This window comes from Thunnus thynnus, chromosome 9 (assembly GCF_963924715.1).
Source record: "Thunnus thynnus chromosome 9, fThuThy2.1, whole genome shotgun sequence".
Lineage (NCBI taxonomy): Eukaryota > Metazoa > Chordata > Actinopteri > Scombriformes > Scombridae > Thunnus > Thunnus thynnus.
In genome coordinates this window covers 27,929,953-27,944,736 of record NC_089525.1, presented here as the reverse complement: position 1 = coordinate 27,944,736, position 14,784 = coordinate 27,929,953, and the positions used below count along the sequence as shown (strand labels likewise).

The window sequence follows — 14,784 nt, the reverse complement described above, 5'->3', positions numbered from 1 at the left end:
TTTATTTTAAATATTTGGAAAAACAGGAAACAGTGGAAACAAGAAGACATGTAGGATAATGTCCATGATGGAACAGCAAGAACAAGAACCCTGATCAGTAGAAATACCGACAAAAACTATAAAGGCATCGACTGAAAAGCTACTTATGGGAAATACATCACCAAACAAGTTTTCACTGCAAAGATGGTGGAAAAGTAGAAGATACTGTCTGACCTGTAGATCAGGATATGAGATTGTTGAAGAGTTACAATATAATCAAATACACTGACTGACCTTTTTGTATTTACTGTCAAAATAGCTTAACTGGCCAGTCCACGACATCCTTTACAATTCTTTTCTAGTGTTATAGGTCATGTGTTTCCATCCGTTTCTCTCTCCCGCAGGTCCGTCAGTGGGAAGAAGCTGTGCTCCAGCTGTGGGCAGCCATTAGGGAAGGGGGCGGCAATGATCATAGAGACCCTCAGCCTCTACTTCCACATTCATTGCTTTAAGGTTAGTGTGCAGAGAGAGAACTTATCCTCCCATGAGTGCTTTTGTCATCAAAGATCCAGTTTGTTTGTGTTTTTTCTTCATTTAACGGTCCATTATGAGCATGAATTGTACTCGAGCAGCGGAGTTTAAATGTGTAAACACAATAAAAGGATAAGGCTGAAGATGTTTTATGTATTTCTTGTTGTCAACAAATAGCATTAAAGGACCAGAACTAATAATAGAAGTATAAGTAACTATAAGTATTTTCTGTGGAGCCAAAACCTGATATATCTTATTCCTGTATTAAAAACACATCAACAGGCCACTACATTGCACTGGGTGACATGTTTCTTTATTATTATGAACATAAACACTGTAGATAATTATAAGTCAGTCCCACATACACGATCCTGCTGCTGTAAATACTTACTAGAGCACCAAATGTGTATTAATCCACAACTGAAAGTAGTCCCCACCAAATGGACAGTTTACTCTTGTTTGAATGACCTTTGCTAAAAGCCACAGTGTCCAGCTGTTTGAGAAATGACTGAACCTTTTATAGAAATGAAACTATATATTTGTGACCTGTTGTAAAAGATTTATGTCTTCAGTGGGAACTGATGGGCTTTGGGCGAGGATCCACAGGCAGGGTTGAGAAGTCAAAGTATCGATAGACGGACAAACTTATCGTTTGTTTTGGTCCTTTTGTGATATTTGTGGATGACAGGAAACATAGAATAATACCAGCCTTATCCTTTAAGATTTACCTGTAATAGCCCCTAATAAATCTTTCTGTTTCTCTCTCTCTGTGTCTTTATGTCTCGCTCTCTGTCCTCAGTGCGGAGTGTGTAAGGGACAGTTAGGCGACACGACCACGGGGACGGACGTCCGAATTAGGAACGGCCTCCTCAACTGCCACCAGTGCTACATCCGCTCCCGCTGTGAGTCCCTCCACCTCCCCTCTCTCACATGTCTCCCCCTTTATCTCTCAACCACTGTCTGTTCTGCATCTCACTTTTTTTTGTCTTGTTTCCATCCATCCACAACATAAAGATATAATCAATGTGGTCGCTTTCTTGCAGCTGAGTCCAAGCATATAAAACACCATTATGAATATCAAAAAGCAGAACCACCACAACTTTCATGTTAGATAATGCTCACAAAGAGAGAAGTTAATCATCCTCTAACATTAGAATAAGAGAAAGGTGTTATTGTTCCTTATTGTTTGCTAATGTCGGCCATATTTCTTTTATTCCTTGATGAATAAATGCAGTTTTCAATAAGGCAACACAGCACCAGCAGTAAATATGTGTCTGATTTATTGTTTTCAAAGTAAACGCGACAGCATTTTCTGATAAAGACGCGTGGTGTATTTCAAACCCTACATTCTTTATTGCAGCCCCGCTGTGAGGCTGATCAGACTTGTGTATTTTAATCTAAAAATCCGACTGAGTGCAGCTTTAATAAAGAAAGTGTCAGACACAGTGAAGCGGTGATGAATGGAGGGATGAAGCCGCATCAGGTGAAAGGCTCAGAGAGGGAGAGAAACCGGTGATGATGTAAGTCAGGCGAGGACGACAGTAACTTTGCAACCTTTTCACCTTGCCTGCACAAGAGAGAAATTTCATGTTTTTACTTTTAGATAACCTCTCAGCAGCTGTTATCATTTAGGGATCAGAAAACAGCGAAATCAAATCAGAGACTCAATCAAAAGACCGTTAAGTCCCGAGCTAAGAGGGTTTTCTCTCATTACAGCCGCATGTCCTTGAACTCAAGATCCCAGAAAAACAATTGTGGTTTTTTAAAAACTGTGGCTTCCCTTCTCTGTCTCTCTCTCTCTTTTTCCTTTCAAGCGGCCGGACAGCCAACCACGTTGTGACGCTCGACAGAAAAGCACAAGGAAGAAATCTCATCCCTGTTTAACCAGATTATCTGCAAATCATGTCCTTCAAAGCGTGTCGGGATATTTGCATCCTCCGCAGCTCAATAACCAACGAAGACTCATCATGTGGGCCAAAACAGAGATCTGGGGACGGTCAAAAAAAAAAAAAAAAAAAAAAAAAATTCTTTGTGTGTATGTCACCTGATATGTGAGTGAAATGAATCAAACTCTGGATTTGATTGGTCCTCGTAACATCACACAGACTCTGTTTTATCATGCAGCGAGAGAGCGAGAGAGAGAGACTGTTCGTGGGGGTTGGCGGCCATTTTAACATCCTTCAGTGAAAACATTTACAGATGCTTCAAACACAGGAAGGCTGTGTCAACGTCCTGTGTTGTCAAAATGAACACGAAGAGAATTCACCGGTGTTCGGGTCTCGGTTCAGAGAAGTAGAATCAGATTCTACTTCCCTGGTTTGGAAAAGAAATGTGAATATTCACCATTCAGTTCCATTAAATGGAAATGCAGTATATCACAATTACTTAAACGCTTTTTTATCATTTAAGACACATTTTCTTAATTTGGAACGATGGAATTAAAAGAAAACCGAACGTGGCGTCGAGCAGCTGAGATTGGTATTTTTAATTTCTCATAACAGGCTGGATCTGAAAAATATGAATAATTTTATGCCCCTTCAATGAAGTGTGAGATTAAAAACAAAAGGTTATGAACACAGTTCATTTATAAAGAGCAATAAAGGTCACTATAAACCCCGTATTTAGGTCCACAGACACAATATATCCAGTAAATCACTATTTTTTGATCCTTTAGCCCACACAGTGACCTCCTGTGTCTCTCATTCTGTGCTCAAAATAAAATTAGCTTCTGATATAAACACATATTATGAATGTAGTTTCATCATTAGGGCAATAACATGACTTGTGAGCTGTTTTTTGTGCTTTGGGTCACATCAGGTTGTTCCTCGGCCAGCCTGTCAGCTTGGAAAGTCAGGACTTTAATGTGCCTTAGGAAAGCAAGGTGATGCAAGAAAGAAACACCAGCTGTATGGTGTTTTATTTCTTTTTTTTTATTATTATTATTATTATTAATTTTTTTTTTTTTTGGGTGGAGGGAGGGATTTGGCCAAATTTGAACTTTTAAACTGCAGACTTTTAAAGGCTGCAGCCCTCCTTTACATCACGCTTTACTTCAGTTGATAAGTACTGTTTATTTTCTCATAAACAAACACCCTTAATTCCGTTTTCCCCCTGTGATTCCTCTGTGATTTGCAGTGATAAAACCAGTGCAAAGGAGTAAACTTGTTGTCTATTTGGAAAAATGCACAGTATAGATTATATACTGCAGGGGAAAACACTGATTTAATTTTGAATGTTGTTTTATTCTAGGGCAATATAGACTTCTGTATGCTATTAATTGAGGTAATTTTGATAATTGCTCAGTGGTAGGATTCATTCATAAAAGTTTAAAAAATAAAAAATAAACAAAAACATAAATATCATCAATACATGTTACATCTAGTTAATCAGCAGAGGTAATATGAACACACATACCAGCAGTTGCACCTGTGCAATATTTGGTTGGATGAAACTAAAGATCTGTGCCGCCAGCTGGACATTTTAAGTCACTTGCTTCTTTTTTTTTTCTGAACTTGTATGAGAAGAGCTCGGTTATGTATTGTGGATGTAAAAAAAAAATGCACGTTTAAGCCTAAAACCAAATGATTTGCTGTATGAAAGCAAACTAGCAGCCTCCTCCTCTTCCTCCTCCTCCTCCTCCTCCTCCTCCTCAACTGCGTCCTATAGCCAAGCTTTTCCTCCGGGTTCATTTCTCTGATCTACAGTATTTTTAAGCTTCTGTTCTAATTGTGTATTTTCTTTTTTTTTTTATCCTCATTTAGTTAATGAATAAATCTCGGCTGAGTCTCTTATAGCGGGATCTTTGAGACGGAGCTCTATATTCAGACGGTCTTCTTAACAGGATAGTTGGGGAATGAAAACCTTTTACGTCTGTTCTGTATTTATTGTAATATTCACCTGAACACTATCCGAAATATAGATTAATTTGATGTTTAAATGCAATGGCATTTATAGCATACTGTATGTTTATAAATAAAATGTTATAAATTAAAAATGTGCAGCTGTGTTTTCATTTTTGCAAAATACATAATAATAATAAATACTTCATATATTTGCAACAGCAGCTTTAATCTGTCTCTGGCTCCTTCAACAAGGTGGAAATATGTAGAAATTAGAGGAAACTCAATGTCAGGTATGTTTTTAACTATGTAAATAGGGTGGATGGGGTTAGATCTTAATTAATTAATAATTAGCGTTTTGTTTAGACGTCATGGAGATGACTGGTAGAGGTTAAATGTGGTAAAACTTGTTTTCAGGTTAAGGTAAGGGTACAATCGATGGGAAAACGACACAAAGACCGGTGTTACACCTAATTCTGTGACCTGAGAAGGAAGTTCACCTGTTACCATGTTGCCTAAATAGCGTATCCAGTATTTAAACAGGAGTCATAAAATCTGGTAGCTATTATTTCAAAATTATGACCCCATAATCTTCAGATTGGGTCACAAATTGTTATAGCTGTTACCAAACATTGTGACCCCAGATATACACAAATTGAGCTCTGACAGCAGAAACCGGTGGTCAGTATCAATAAAGGTCTGCTTGTAGAGCTCTAACACCTCACCTGCAGATATCTGATCAAATATCAACACGTTTCCTGTAGTTGATCCTCCAGCATCACAGAATAAGAAACACCTGATTCTACATTTACACCTCAAATCATTCCCATCTTGAGATTTAAATTATGATTTTCCTAAAATAGTTTTAAAAATAAATGCTTACGGGTGTAAATTTTCCATTTTTTTCCATCCGGATCTAAATATTTTCTCCAATCAGGTGACGTTTCCTTGGTGTTAGTGGAGCAGTTTTCAAATTCTGTCTCATTTCAGTAAACTGGTCTTGTGTCTGCATTGAAATGAAGAGAAATTATTTTAACCTAAATGCAACAGGTTCCATTTAAGAAAATAAATAAATAAATTAAACCTTGAAGACTGAATAAATTGTGTGCTGCGCTGTCCGTGGTGCTGAAATCACTGAACATCGACCCTCAACGAACAACATTGTCCTTCAAGAGCAACACTTAAGAAGATTGTTTATAAATCTTAATATTACATATTTTTAAACCTCTGAATTCCAACAGGAATAATAACTTCACTCGTTTTCCTAATGTTTCCAAAGAAAACATGACAAATCAACTTGCACTATTATTATTTTTTTTATCATCAACAACCATTTCAATGGTACACCTGGAAAACTATGTGCACATGTAGAAATATTTCCTTCTTAAATATAAGCATTCATTACCTACATATAAATAACTTTCAGATCCCGGACAAAACATGTTACATAATGCTCACAAAATGGGAGGGAAATCATTGTAAAATCAGACAAAGAGACAACATGCAAATTATATAGAAATAAATACAATGTTTGCATCCATTCCCTTTTTTCTTTTTGTTTTTTACCCAAAATAAATTCTTCCGAGGGAATTTTGTAAAACATCAAAAAGACTTGTATGATCGATCTACGAGGGAGTATGGCCTATGGTTCAACTATAGGAGACAATAATACGTATTAACACTATACAATTTGAGCCACAAAAACACTGCCGTAGAAAGACACACAAAACATACAGATTCCTGTCAGAGGTGAACATTGCAGTAGTTTGTGCCTTTTTTTCTCGAGGAAACAATTGTGTTTATATCGATAATTTAAAGAAACTAAACTCTCAGCAGCCCTGGAAAGAAAAGAAAAAAAACGCAGCTGTAAGAGGCTACTTCCACACAGCAGGTTGTGTCTACAGAGAACAGAAAAGCAAAATGCGTCAGCGTCTGGTTGGATATTTGTGGTTAAACACCTTGCATTGTGTGTGTGTGTGTGTGAGAGAGAGAGAGAGAGAGAGAAGGAGAGAGAGAGAGAGAGAGAGAGAGGGAAAGAGAGAGAGCATCCGCAGTCATGGATATTAAACGTCTCTCTACCAAACAAAGCAGCTGTTGAACTCTGACATTATAATGTGACAAAAAGAGGCTCCTTTGCTCACTGATGGCACGATGCGTTTCCAGTGCGCAGACGTCTGTGTTTGCTCATTATCAGAACAGGAAAAAAATATTCATCTTAACAAGTCACATAAATCCAGTATTGAGTCTTAAAATGTGTTTTTTTCTTAAAACAAGAGGAATGTTGTGAATTACAGTGATCTGTCTTATTCTGCCTTTTTTTTTTCAAGACACGAAGAAACAAAAGGAAACATTTCAACTTGTTTTAAGAAAAAGACAAAAACGTGACTTGTGAAGATGGATATTTCTACAGCCAAAGTGTCAACTGACCACAAGAAACGGCGCAAGGCATAAAAACAAAATAACAGAGTTGTCATCTTCTTTTTAACTGCTTTATATTGTCCTTAAGTCTGTCTTGAGCAATTGCTTTTCAGTCTCCGGAGGAGGAAACTTCTCTCTTTTCCTCTGCTGTGGAGCTTCATTAGAACATGCTGGTCTTTACTAATGTAGCTTTGGCCCCGTTCTGTCTTTGCAAAGACGACAGTACGCTGGCGAATGGCCCGCCCAATGAGTCCGGGATGGAGGTGATGGTCCCCGGGGCGGGGGCCCAGCCTTGGCTCGGTGCTGTCACCCCCATTCCGGTGGACACGGAGGTCTTCACTTGGTCCACCTGTCCGTTCCCGGTGGTGTTAACTTGGCCTCCGGTGGGGCTCGGTCCGCCGCAGTTGGAGGTGGGCACGGGGTTCGGGCCCGGTCCTCCTGTGCTATCGGGGTCGGTAGATTTGGTGTCTTTGCTGTCTTCGTCTCTGGAGTCGGACTTCTTCCCAGAATTGGACTTGGCAGCCGCTGCGGCCGCTGCAGCTGCCCGCTCTTGCTTGCGGAACTTGGCACGCCGGTTTTGAAACCACACCTGGATAATTGAGAAAGAATGCAAGTAGAAGAGTTAAACAACCATTAGTGTTTGATTTGTGCTTAAATCAATCAATCACTGCTAATCTAAAACTATATATCAGCTCAGTTATGATCACATAAGGCTCTTTAGTAGAGGTGATGTTAATTGTAGCTTATTCATTTTGCTTATAAATACGTTTTGGGGTTAAAATGTCTAAAAGTGTCCATAAAGAAGAACAGAAACTCTTTATTTTGCGCATTACTATACAACAGTGTGTCAAATGGTGCATTTGGAGGCCAGCAGTGCACCGTGTTAAAGCAGTGAAGTGTTTATTTCACTAAAATTTATAGAAAATGAGTGATTTGATGTTGAAATGTTTCCTAATTTGCATCATAAATCCACTCGTGCGTAATTGTAGCGTAATCGTGCGTAAAGGGAGCAGCTTGGCGCCTGTTGTTGGAGAGCCGGTGGCTGTTTACCTGCACTCTGGCTTCAGTCAGATCGATTTTGAGTGCCAGCTCCTCTCTGGTGTAGATATCCGGGTAGTGTGTTTCAGCAAAAACCCGCTCCAGCTCCTTCAGCTGGGCGCTGGTGAAAGTGGTCCGGATGCGCCTCTGCTTTCTCTTCTCGTTCAGTCCGCCGTGGTCCGTGAAGAGTTTGTAGGGAACTGTAAACGAAATGAAATGTCACCGTTAGACGTGCTGTGGTCTTATCTGTGCAGTAATGGGAAGATATGAGCGTGTGTAATAGCGATGTTGTCAAATGGAAGTAAATTCAAATTCGATATTTTGTATAAAATCCAGTTAAGGGCGCTGGGCTAGAGCCTTCAATTCTATTATGCCTTTGATTACCTGTGAATTAGTTCTGAATTGATAACGTTGCTGACCTGTGATGCGGTTAATTGTAATGTTAAACTAATTGTTGCTCCTCAGATTGAGGCTCAAGTTTGAAAACTTGTCATAATGTTCCCATCCGCCCCGCTTGTTGCTACTGTAACTCCAATTCGGTGTCAATAATGAGCTTTAGTCTTTGGTTATCTAATTATTTTCGAAGCTTTATGTCTCATCGCAAAGTAAATAAATTATGCCTATCATTTTGGCAGCTTAAGATAATTCTGTTGGCGGTTTTGGGTGTGACTGGGATAGTATAACCCCGTAACCGAATTACCGCTTGCCTGCAATCGCTTCTAACGTGATAAATTCTTTCATTTATGTAAGCAAATTTCGTTTGGTAAATACTAAACACATTTCCATTTTCAAATGCAATCAAGGCGTCCTATAATACGCCTGGTTGAGGCTCCGGAGCCGCTGCTTACCTGCGGCGTACGGGCTGCTCTGGTGGTCCCGCAGGGTCCCCAGGCTGCAGGACCCCGGCGTGAGGGACGGACAGCCGGAGGTGGCCCCGAAAGTGGTCCTGATGGGATTGTACTGAAACCCACTGGCTTGACTGCACGAACTGAAGTCCGCATAGGCCGATGCCAAGCTCGATGTGTCCATCCCGGCCATACATGACTCGTAGGCAGAGGAATTTAGGTAAGAATACTCCATTTTATACATTTGAGAAGGCTCGGTGGAGTTAGAAAGCTGCACTTCCCGGGAAAAAATGTCAAACAAAAAAAAAACCCCAAAAAAATTGGGTTAGAAAGAAAAAAAATAATAAAAAACCAAACTGAGGAGGACGCGCGGTCTGAGTTGGGGGGGAAAGATGACTTGTTTGGTTTGAACTGGTTGGAAGGAGGCTGGACGGTGGGTAGATGTTCACTGCTCAGCGCCTGCTCCAAAACTGGCCTCCTTTATAGGAACCTAGCCCTGTTTTATGAAAAGCCCCCTAAGAGCCGCCTAGCCCGAGGTCTCTAGAGCATATAGTCCTCATAATAAACTTGGCTCTTTCCGCTTGGACAATAGCAAAGCGTTTGGTCTTATTGCTAGCGCTTTTTTACATGACAATAACTCATCAGTCTATTGGGCTGGCACTGGGGGCCCGGGCTGTCCAACCTCCCTATCATTGATCCCCTGCATCTCTAATTAGAATTTAATACCACGCCATTACGCAGCCCTCCACCACCACCACCGCCACCCCTCTACCCATCCACCCCACTCCTCTCCAACCACCATCTTGCCCTTTAATTCAATCACACCACTTGGAAATAATGAAAGTTGGGTGACGATTCTCCCTGATCCAATTTTCTCCAAGCTTTTAAGCCTTTTAAGCGACCGTATACCTTGGGCAGGATTTCACATAGTATTCCCCCTCTGCTTCTCTTTCTGCCCGTCTGCTCCGACTGTTTTCACTCGCTTTTTTTTTTTTTTTTTATTTGTCTGGTGATCCTCTGCATGGTTTTTCTGCACTGAAGCAGCAAAAACATGTACATTTTTTCCTCCGGTATATAACGAGTTGTTTTGTCGTTTAGGTTTATGGACATCTTGAGGTTGAAATACTCTTTTTTGACAAATAAAAATATGTAACTTCGGTGACAGCTGCAGGTGTGACAGGTTACAGATTCAAATGCAACTGGTTTTAATCATATTTTCAGTGTGTGATCCGTGTTTTTCTGCTATTTCCACTGAAGTAAATTCTCTCACACACACTGAGAAAATATAAGATTTTAACACTGAACACGCAGATAAATGACTCATTCAGGTGATTTTTTAAAAAAAATGTTTTTACATGCTATGACATTTTTAAAAAATATTTATATTTAATCAATAACTTTGGCTTTTAAATCTAGTTATTGCTAGTAAATGGTTCATGACCGTGTAGAAGATGAACTACAAGTAAATAAATGAAAGTTATGGCTGTGTACGTGCAAGTAATTAACTAATTCACCAGCTTCGTTTTTTATGGCAATATTGGCCACTTGTTTTTGCCAAATAAACAAAACGTTTCCCACAATTCTCCCCCTTCTGTACTGCTGGAGCATAATCTCTGCTAAACTTCCGGGTGTGTTTTTTAGGATTCAAATGAGTTTGTAATTGTCTTTATTACTTTCATTATTCCGTTTATTTGGCAAATAACATCTTTCTAATGAAAGTAACGAACTGGCGAGGCAGTCATCGGACCTCTTAGGCTCACAATATTGGCTGAGTGGTTAATTTGGTTTGTGTAATAAGGTGAAGCGTTTTGTATGGCGCTTACACCGAGTGTGTGTTTCTTTTTTTCTTTTCTTTTTTTTTTTTTTTTCATTGGACCGAGTTCAAGTCCTCGTGTTTGAAGCTGCGGGTTTTTTCTCTTCCAAATGATCAAAAAAACACAAAAAGGCGCAACAGGAATTCTGATGCATCAATTAGATTTAGCAGATGAGTGTTTGATGTTTCAATTTGTTCACCACTGGTCGTGTTTCACTGACTGATCTGCCTGCTAATGTTTCTTATTCTGAGGCTCTTCATCGAAAAATCACCATAATATTCCAGTAATAGCGGCTGAGAATATGATGCTCGCTGGTATGAGTGTATTTGAACATTAGATATTACAAACTTTGGTCTTAAAACCTATTAGATTATATTAAAGGATTATAATAGATCTCTTGCTTTGAACGGTTTCTATAATCTCTGATTTATTTTATTACTTTCACACTCATCTCATCTTTTCATCATTATTAAGGAGCTGGAGAAATATTACATTAACATGTTTAATTAAAAAAGATGTGATTATATCCACGCGGTTGCTTTGAGAAAAATAACATAACAGTCTGCTTTTGGTAAAACACGTGCAGGTTTTTATACATTTCTCTATGAAAAAGTGATTGAATCATTTATAGATCTCAGATATGTCGATATCTGTGAGGAACTATCTGCTTTTTTTGCGATATTGTCACCAAATATGTCTGGAAATAAAATTGTATTTGATCAAATGTTTATTTAAAGGCTAAATATAACAACATTTTTTATAAATTGTACATTTTGTCATTTTCAGGCCGCAAGGTGCAGCTCTCACATCATCTGAGCCGCTCGCATTTGCCATCAATTATGTTTTTTTCTCCACAATTGCTGACGTGTTGCAGTGTGTTTCTCCCTTTTCTTTCGTGTGTACATTGTCTTTTTCAGAGATCAACGAGAGCAAAAAAAAAAAAAAAAGAAAAAAGAAGTTAATTCTTTCTTGACACAACCCGGTCCCTATTATGTAAATGTTTTCTTTTTTTATTTCCCCCTTTCTACACACGAGCTGGGACCCAAAAGTTGTACCAAATGGTTAATTTGATTATTGAAACCAAAGAGCCAAATGGTTCACCGTCCTCCCTCCACGCGTCTGGCAGCGAGAAAAGAAACCATCTCTGGGAATTAATCTAATAACGCTCAAAGAAACGAGAAGTCTTTTCTGATATTTCGCCGAGGCAAATACAATTATAGCTTTTAGCCATCGGTTTCTTTCACTGAAGCCGCTCTTTATTCTTGCGGTCTATAGTCCCTCCACCATAGTCCACCAGCTATTGAAACGCCTCCCTTTTATAGTTTCAACATCTTTTAATTCTTTCAGCTGGTGCGGGAGGGACGAGGAGTTTGATGTTTTGATGTGAGAATATTAAATCCGAAAGGCTGCAGTCTGACTTGATTTACAAAAAAAAAAAGATCTTTTAGCTTTTGCAAGATGTAAAACGTGCAGACAGCTTTAACCAGACGCACAGGCTTCTGGTGGCTGCACGTCGGTGAGCGCTCACCGTTTCCAAACAGCAAACAATGCTACAAACAGTGATTTACAGTAACATAATGGTCCTTTAATTCAAGTAAATCGGTAGTTAATTTGTAATTATGTGGCAAATAAAGGGCTTCAACCATATGCCTTCACTTAAATAAATCAGGAAAATGCGATGTGTGCAAGACCTTAAATTCCCCTGGCAAGTGCCGGACAATAGCCGGGATATGGGAGGAACTCCTCTCCATTTAGTGAGCACTATCGTTGCTCAGCAATATAGGAATGCGGGTCGACAGGAGGGACAAAAAGAGGAACAAAATGCCATTGTCTCTGGATGGATTGGATGGATCCACTCCCCCGAAAAGGCAAAGAAACAGAGGAGGATAAAGAGAGAGAGAGCGATGGGAGGGTCCCGCTGTCACATTTCACCTACAATGTCTCACTCCTCCGCCCGAGGAAATCCTACGCTTATCAAAACGGTTATTAATAAGGCCGCGTGTTGCAGGGGAGGGGCTCGAGAGCAGATAAAAAATTCATTTTGGGGATGCTCTTGTGGCAATTTAGTGTGATGTCTCAATTTGACAGGATGGATAAAAGCTAGGGTCTCGCTTTCACCTGGAAAATGCTGGAGAAAAAAAAAAGTCTGAAATAACATCACCAGAATGGATGAAAGGGTGACCTTACAGTTCCAGATGTACAATAACAAACACTGCGGGATTAGAAAAAGTACATTTTCATCCAAAAGACTCATACATCTTCCAGACAACCTTTTTGTGTTCTGCTGCAATTTTAAAATCGAAAACTCCAGACAAGCAAGAAAAAAAAAAAAGCCAAACATCTGAGTTAAAGGTGTTCCAGGCCGGTGCGTAAAAGGCGCATCGTGTTTCCAAGTGCACAGATGGAAAGTGACATCTGGAGAAGAGGCAAATTCAATTAGAAGCTGGTGTCTTCTCTCGGTGTCTGCAGGAAAGAAAAAAAAAAACGTGCAGCACAAAAGATATCAGTGTTTCAGCCTGCTGCGTGCAGACGTGCAGAAGTCATGTTGTTATTGTTGTTACATTTTTACGTATTTTCACCTGATGCGTCCTCATTCAGATTTTTGCCACAAATCCGAGGTCGTTGAGCGCCTTGGTGAAGGTGATAGGCAGGATGTAGAGAAAGGTTAACTCACCTGATCTCCAGTTTTATCCAGTTTTTGTGGAAAATAGAGTTTATACATCTTTACAGCTTTTTATGAAAATGATATTTGGGGCCACATTGATAAGAATATAAGATGAAAGGGGGAAGTAGATTATTAATCAATCTTTTATTGAGGAAAAAGTATAAAAATAAAATGATTAATTTACAGATTCTACCAGGAAATGTTTAAATATTTGACTCTGATAGTCTGCAGGCTGTGCTGTGTGTGATATCCTCCTCTTATCTCCCATTAACTCATCCCGTTTGTTTTCCAGATGCTGCAGCTCCAAGCACAGCACGGCTCATCTCTGCTGGCCGCTCCGAGCCCTCTGAGTCTTTATCTGCGCTTCCCAAGTGACCAAGAGACCAGCCAGTGGATTAACATAAAAATCTTATTCCGGGGGATAAGATTAGGAAACATTTTACCCTCAAACGCGGCCTTGGCACGGGCGAGAGCCAGGCAAGGAATCAATTACTAAATTACTCCAACCTCTAAGTCGACATTAACGCAGAGAAATGCCATCGACCGGTTCTAAAATAAGATTTCGCAAAGATGTGATCATTAAATCTCTTGCCAGTGTTCAAGAATTTGATTCATAAAATCGTCTGAAATGAGATGGAATTAAATTCTTATCGGAGCTCTTGTCATCGTTTCATCCCGCGCTGTTTAACGTTGGTCAATGGCCTTCATGAGATTTCCCCTGTAAATAAACTTGTAATTGAATCCGCCTCTCCACGACACATTGTTTGGTTGTTATTAATTTTGCAGCCACGCAGGCGGACTGATGGAGCATGCAGGACCGAGTCTGGCCCTGGATGTTACTGCAGATTCTCTCTAACACGTTTATATTCACACACACACACACACACACACCAAACCAACATTGTGTTTTTTAGAGCCGTTTAAGCTGCAACATGCTTTAAAGGAGGAAACCATCTAAAACATCATCTGTCATTTTTTTTTTTTTTTTTTTTTTTCTGTTTTCTGGCCTCTTGCATTTCACCCCCAGTGGGGTCAAGGCATATTTTATTTAGCATAGTCTACTGGCATCACCCCCCCCCCCCCCCCCCCCCCACCCCACCCCACACACACCCCCCAGCATTAGCAATTGACAATTATTAGCCCCAGCCTCATAAATCAGCTGCGTGACCCGTTATTATTGTTGAATTGAATAGCTGTTGGGGAAGTGAGGGTCAGTGTCATTAACTTGGCCCCCCTTCCCTCCCTCTCCACCCCCCCACACACACACCACCCTCGGGCCCCCTGAAGGCATTTGGCCCTCTATACAAGGACCTGCTGGCTAATAATGCCGTGTGGTCGGCCTAAAAGCTTAATCACACATGCATTAAGCGGCAGACAGCGGCCTTTTGTGCGCACGTAGGTTTACTGGAATTAAGCGATTAATGGTCATCTGAGCGGCAGGCGACAAGGCGGCGCATCGAGGATGATGGAGCGGTTTTTAATGTCAAAAAAAAAAAAGAAGAAGGGAAAGAGAGAGAGATCGGCCAGTAGGAGCGGAGGCGTCAGGCTGAAAGGAAGCAGGGAGGGAGGGCAGCAATTACAGTAGACCGTGTCTCCCAATCCATCATAAAACGTCAAGGTCATTGTGAATTATATTGATTATTATACAACACATT

At 40.1% G+C, this 14,784-nt stretch overlaps 2 protein-coding genes across 12 annotated transcripts in view; one reads left to right on the top strand and one right to left on the bottom strand.

Annotated features, from left to right (window-relative positions):
* limch1b (LIM and calponin homology domains 1b) overlaps window positions 1-4,370 on the top strand; it is a 95,877-nt gene extending 91,507 nt beyond the window's left edge. For all 11 annotated transcript variants that reach the window (XM_067599948.1, XM_067599947.1, XM_067599945.1 and 8 more), the window contains 3 exons: window positions 384-492; window positions 1,310-1,412; window positions 2,325-4,370. In XM_067599948.1, coding sequence (XP_067456049.1) covers window positions 384-492; window positions 1,310-1,412; window positions 2,325-2,350 — 238 coding nt within the window. In that variant the 3' untranslated portion in view covers window positions 2,351-4,370. The remainder of the gene's footprint in view (window positions 1-383; window positions 493-1,309; window positions 1,413-2,324) is intronic.
* A 1,284-nt stretch (window positions 4,371-5,654) lies between these two features.
* phox2bb (paired like homeobox 2Bb) lies at window positions 5,655-9,871 on the bottom strand. Its single transcript, XM_067599951.1, has 3 exons — window positions 8,654-9,871; window positions 7,818-8,005; window positions 5,655-7,356 (listed from the first exon to the last, which is right to left on the bottom strand). The coding sequence occupies exons 1-3, from the start codon at window positions 8,892-8,894 to the stop codon at window positions 6,928-6,930; spliced, it is 858 nt and encodes a 285-aa protein (XP_067456052.1). The 5' UTR covers window positions 8,895-9,871; the 3' UTR covers window positions 5,655-6,927.
* Window positions 9,872-14,784: the final 4,913 nt, after the last annotated feature.

What these genes read in the sequence shown, in the direction of transcription:
- phox2bb (XM_067599951.1), bottom strand. Translation starts at nt 8,894, where the DNA reads ATGTATAAAATGGAGTATTCTTACCTAAATTCCTCTGCCTACGAGTCA. An exon ending in GAGCAGCCCGTACGCCGCAG is followed by an intron (nt 8,006 to 8,653) that starts GTAAGCAGCGGC and finishes TTTCGTTTACAG; the next exon opens with TTCCCTACAAACTCTTCACG. An exon ending in TGACTGAAGCCAGAGTGCAG is followed by an intron (nt 7,357 to 7,817) that starts GTAAACAGCCAC and finishes TCAATTATCCAG; the next exon opens with GTGTGGTTTCAAAACCGGCG.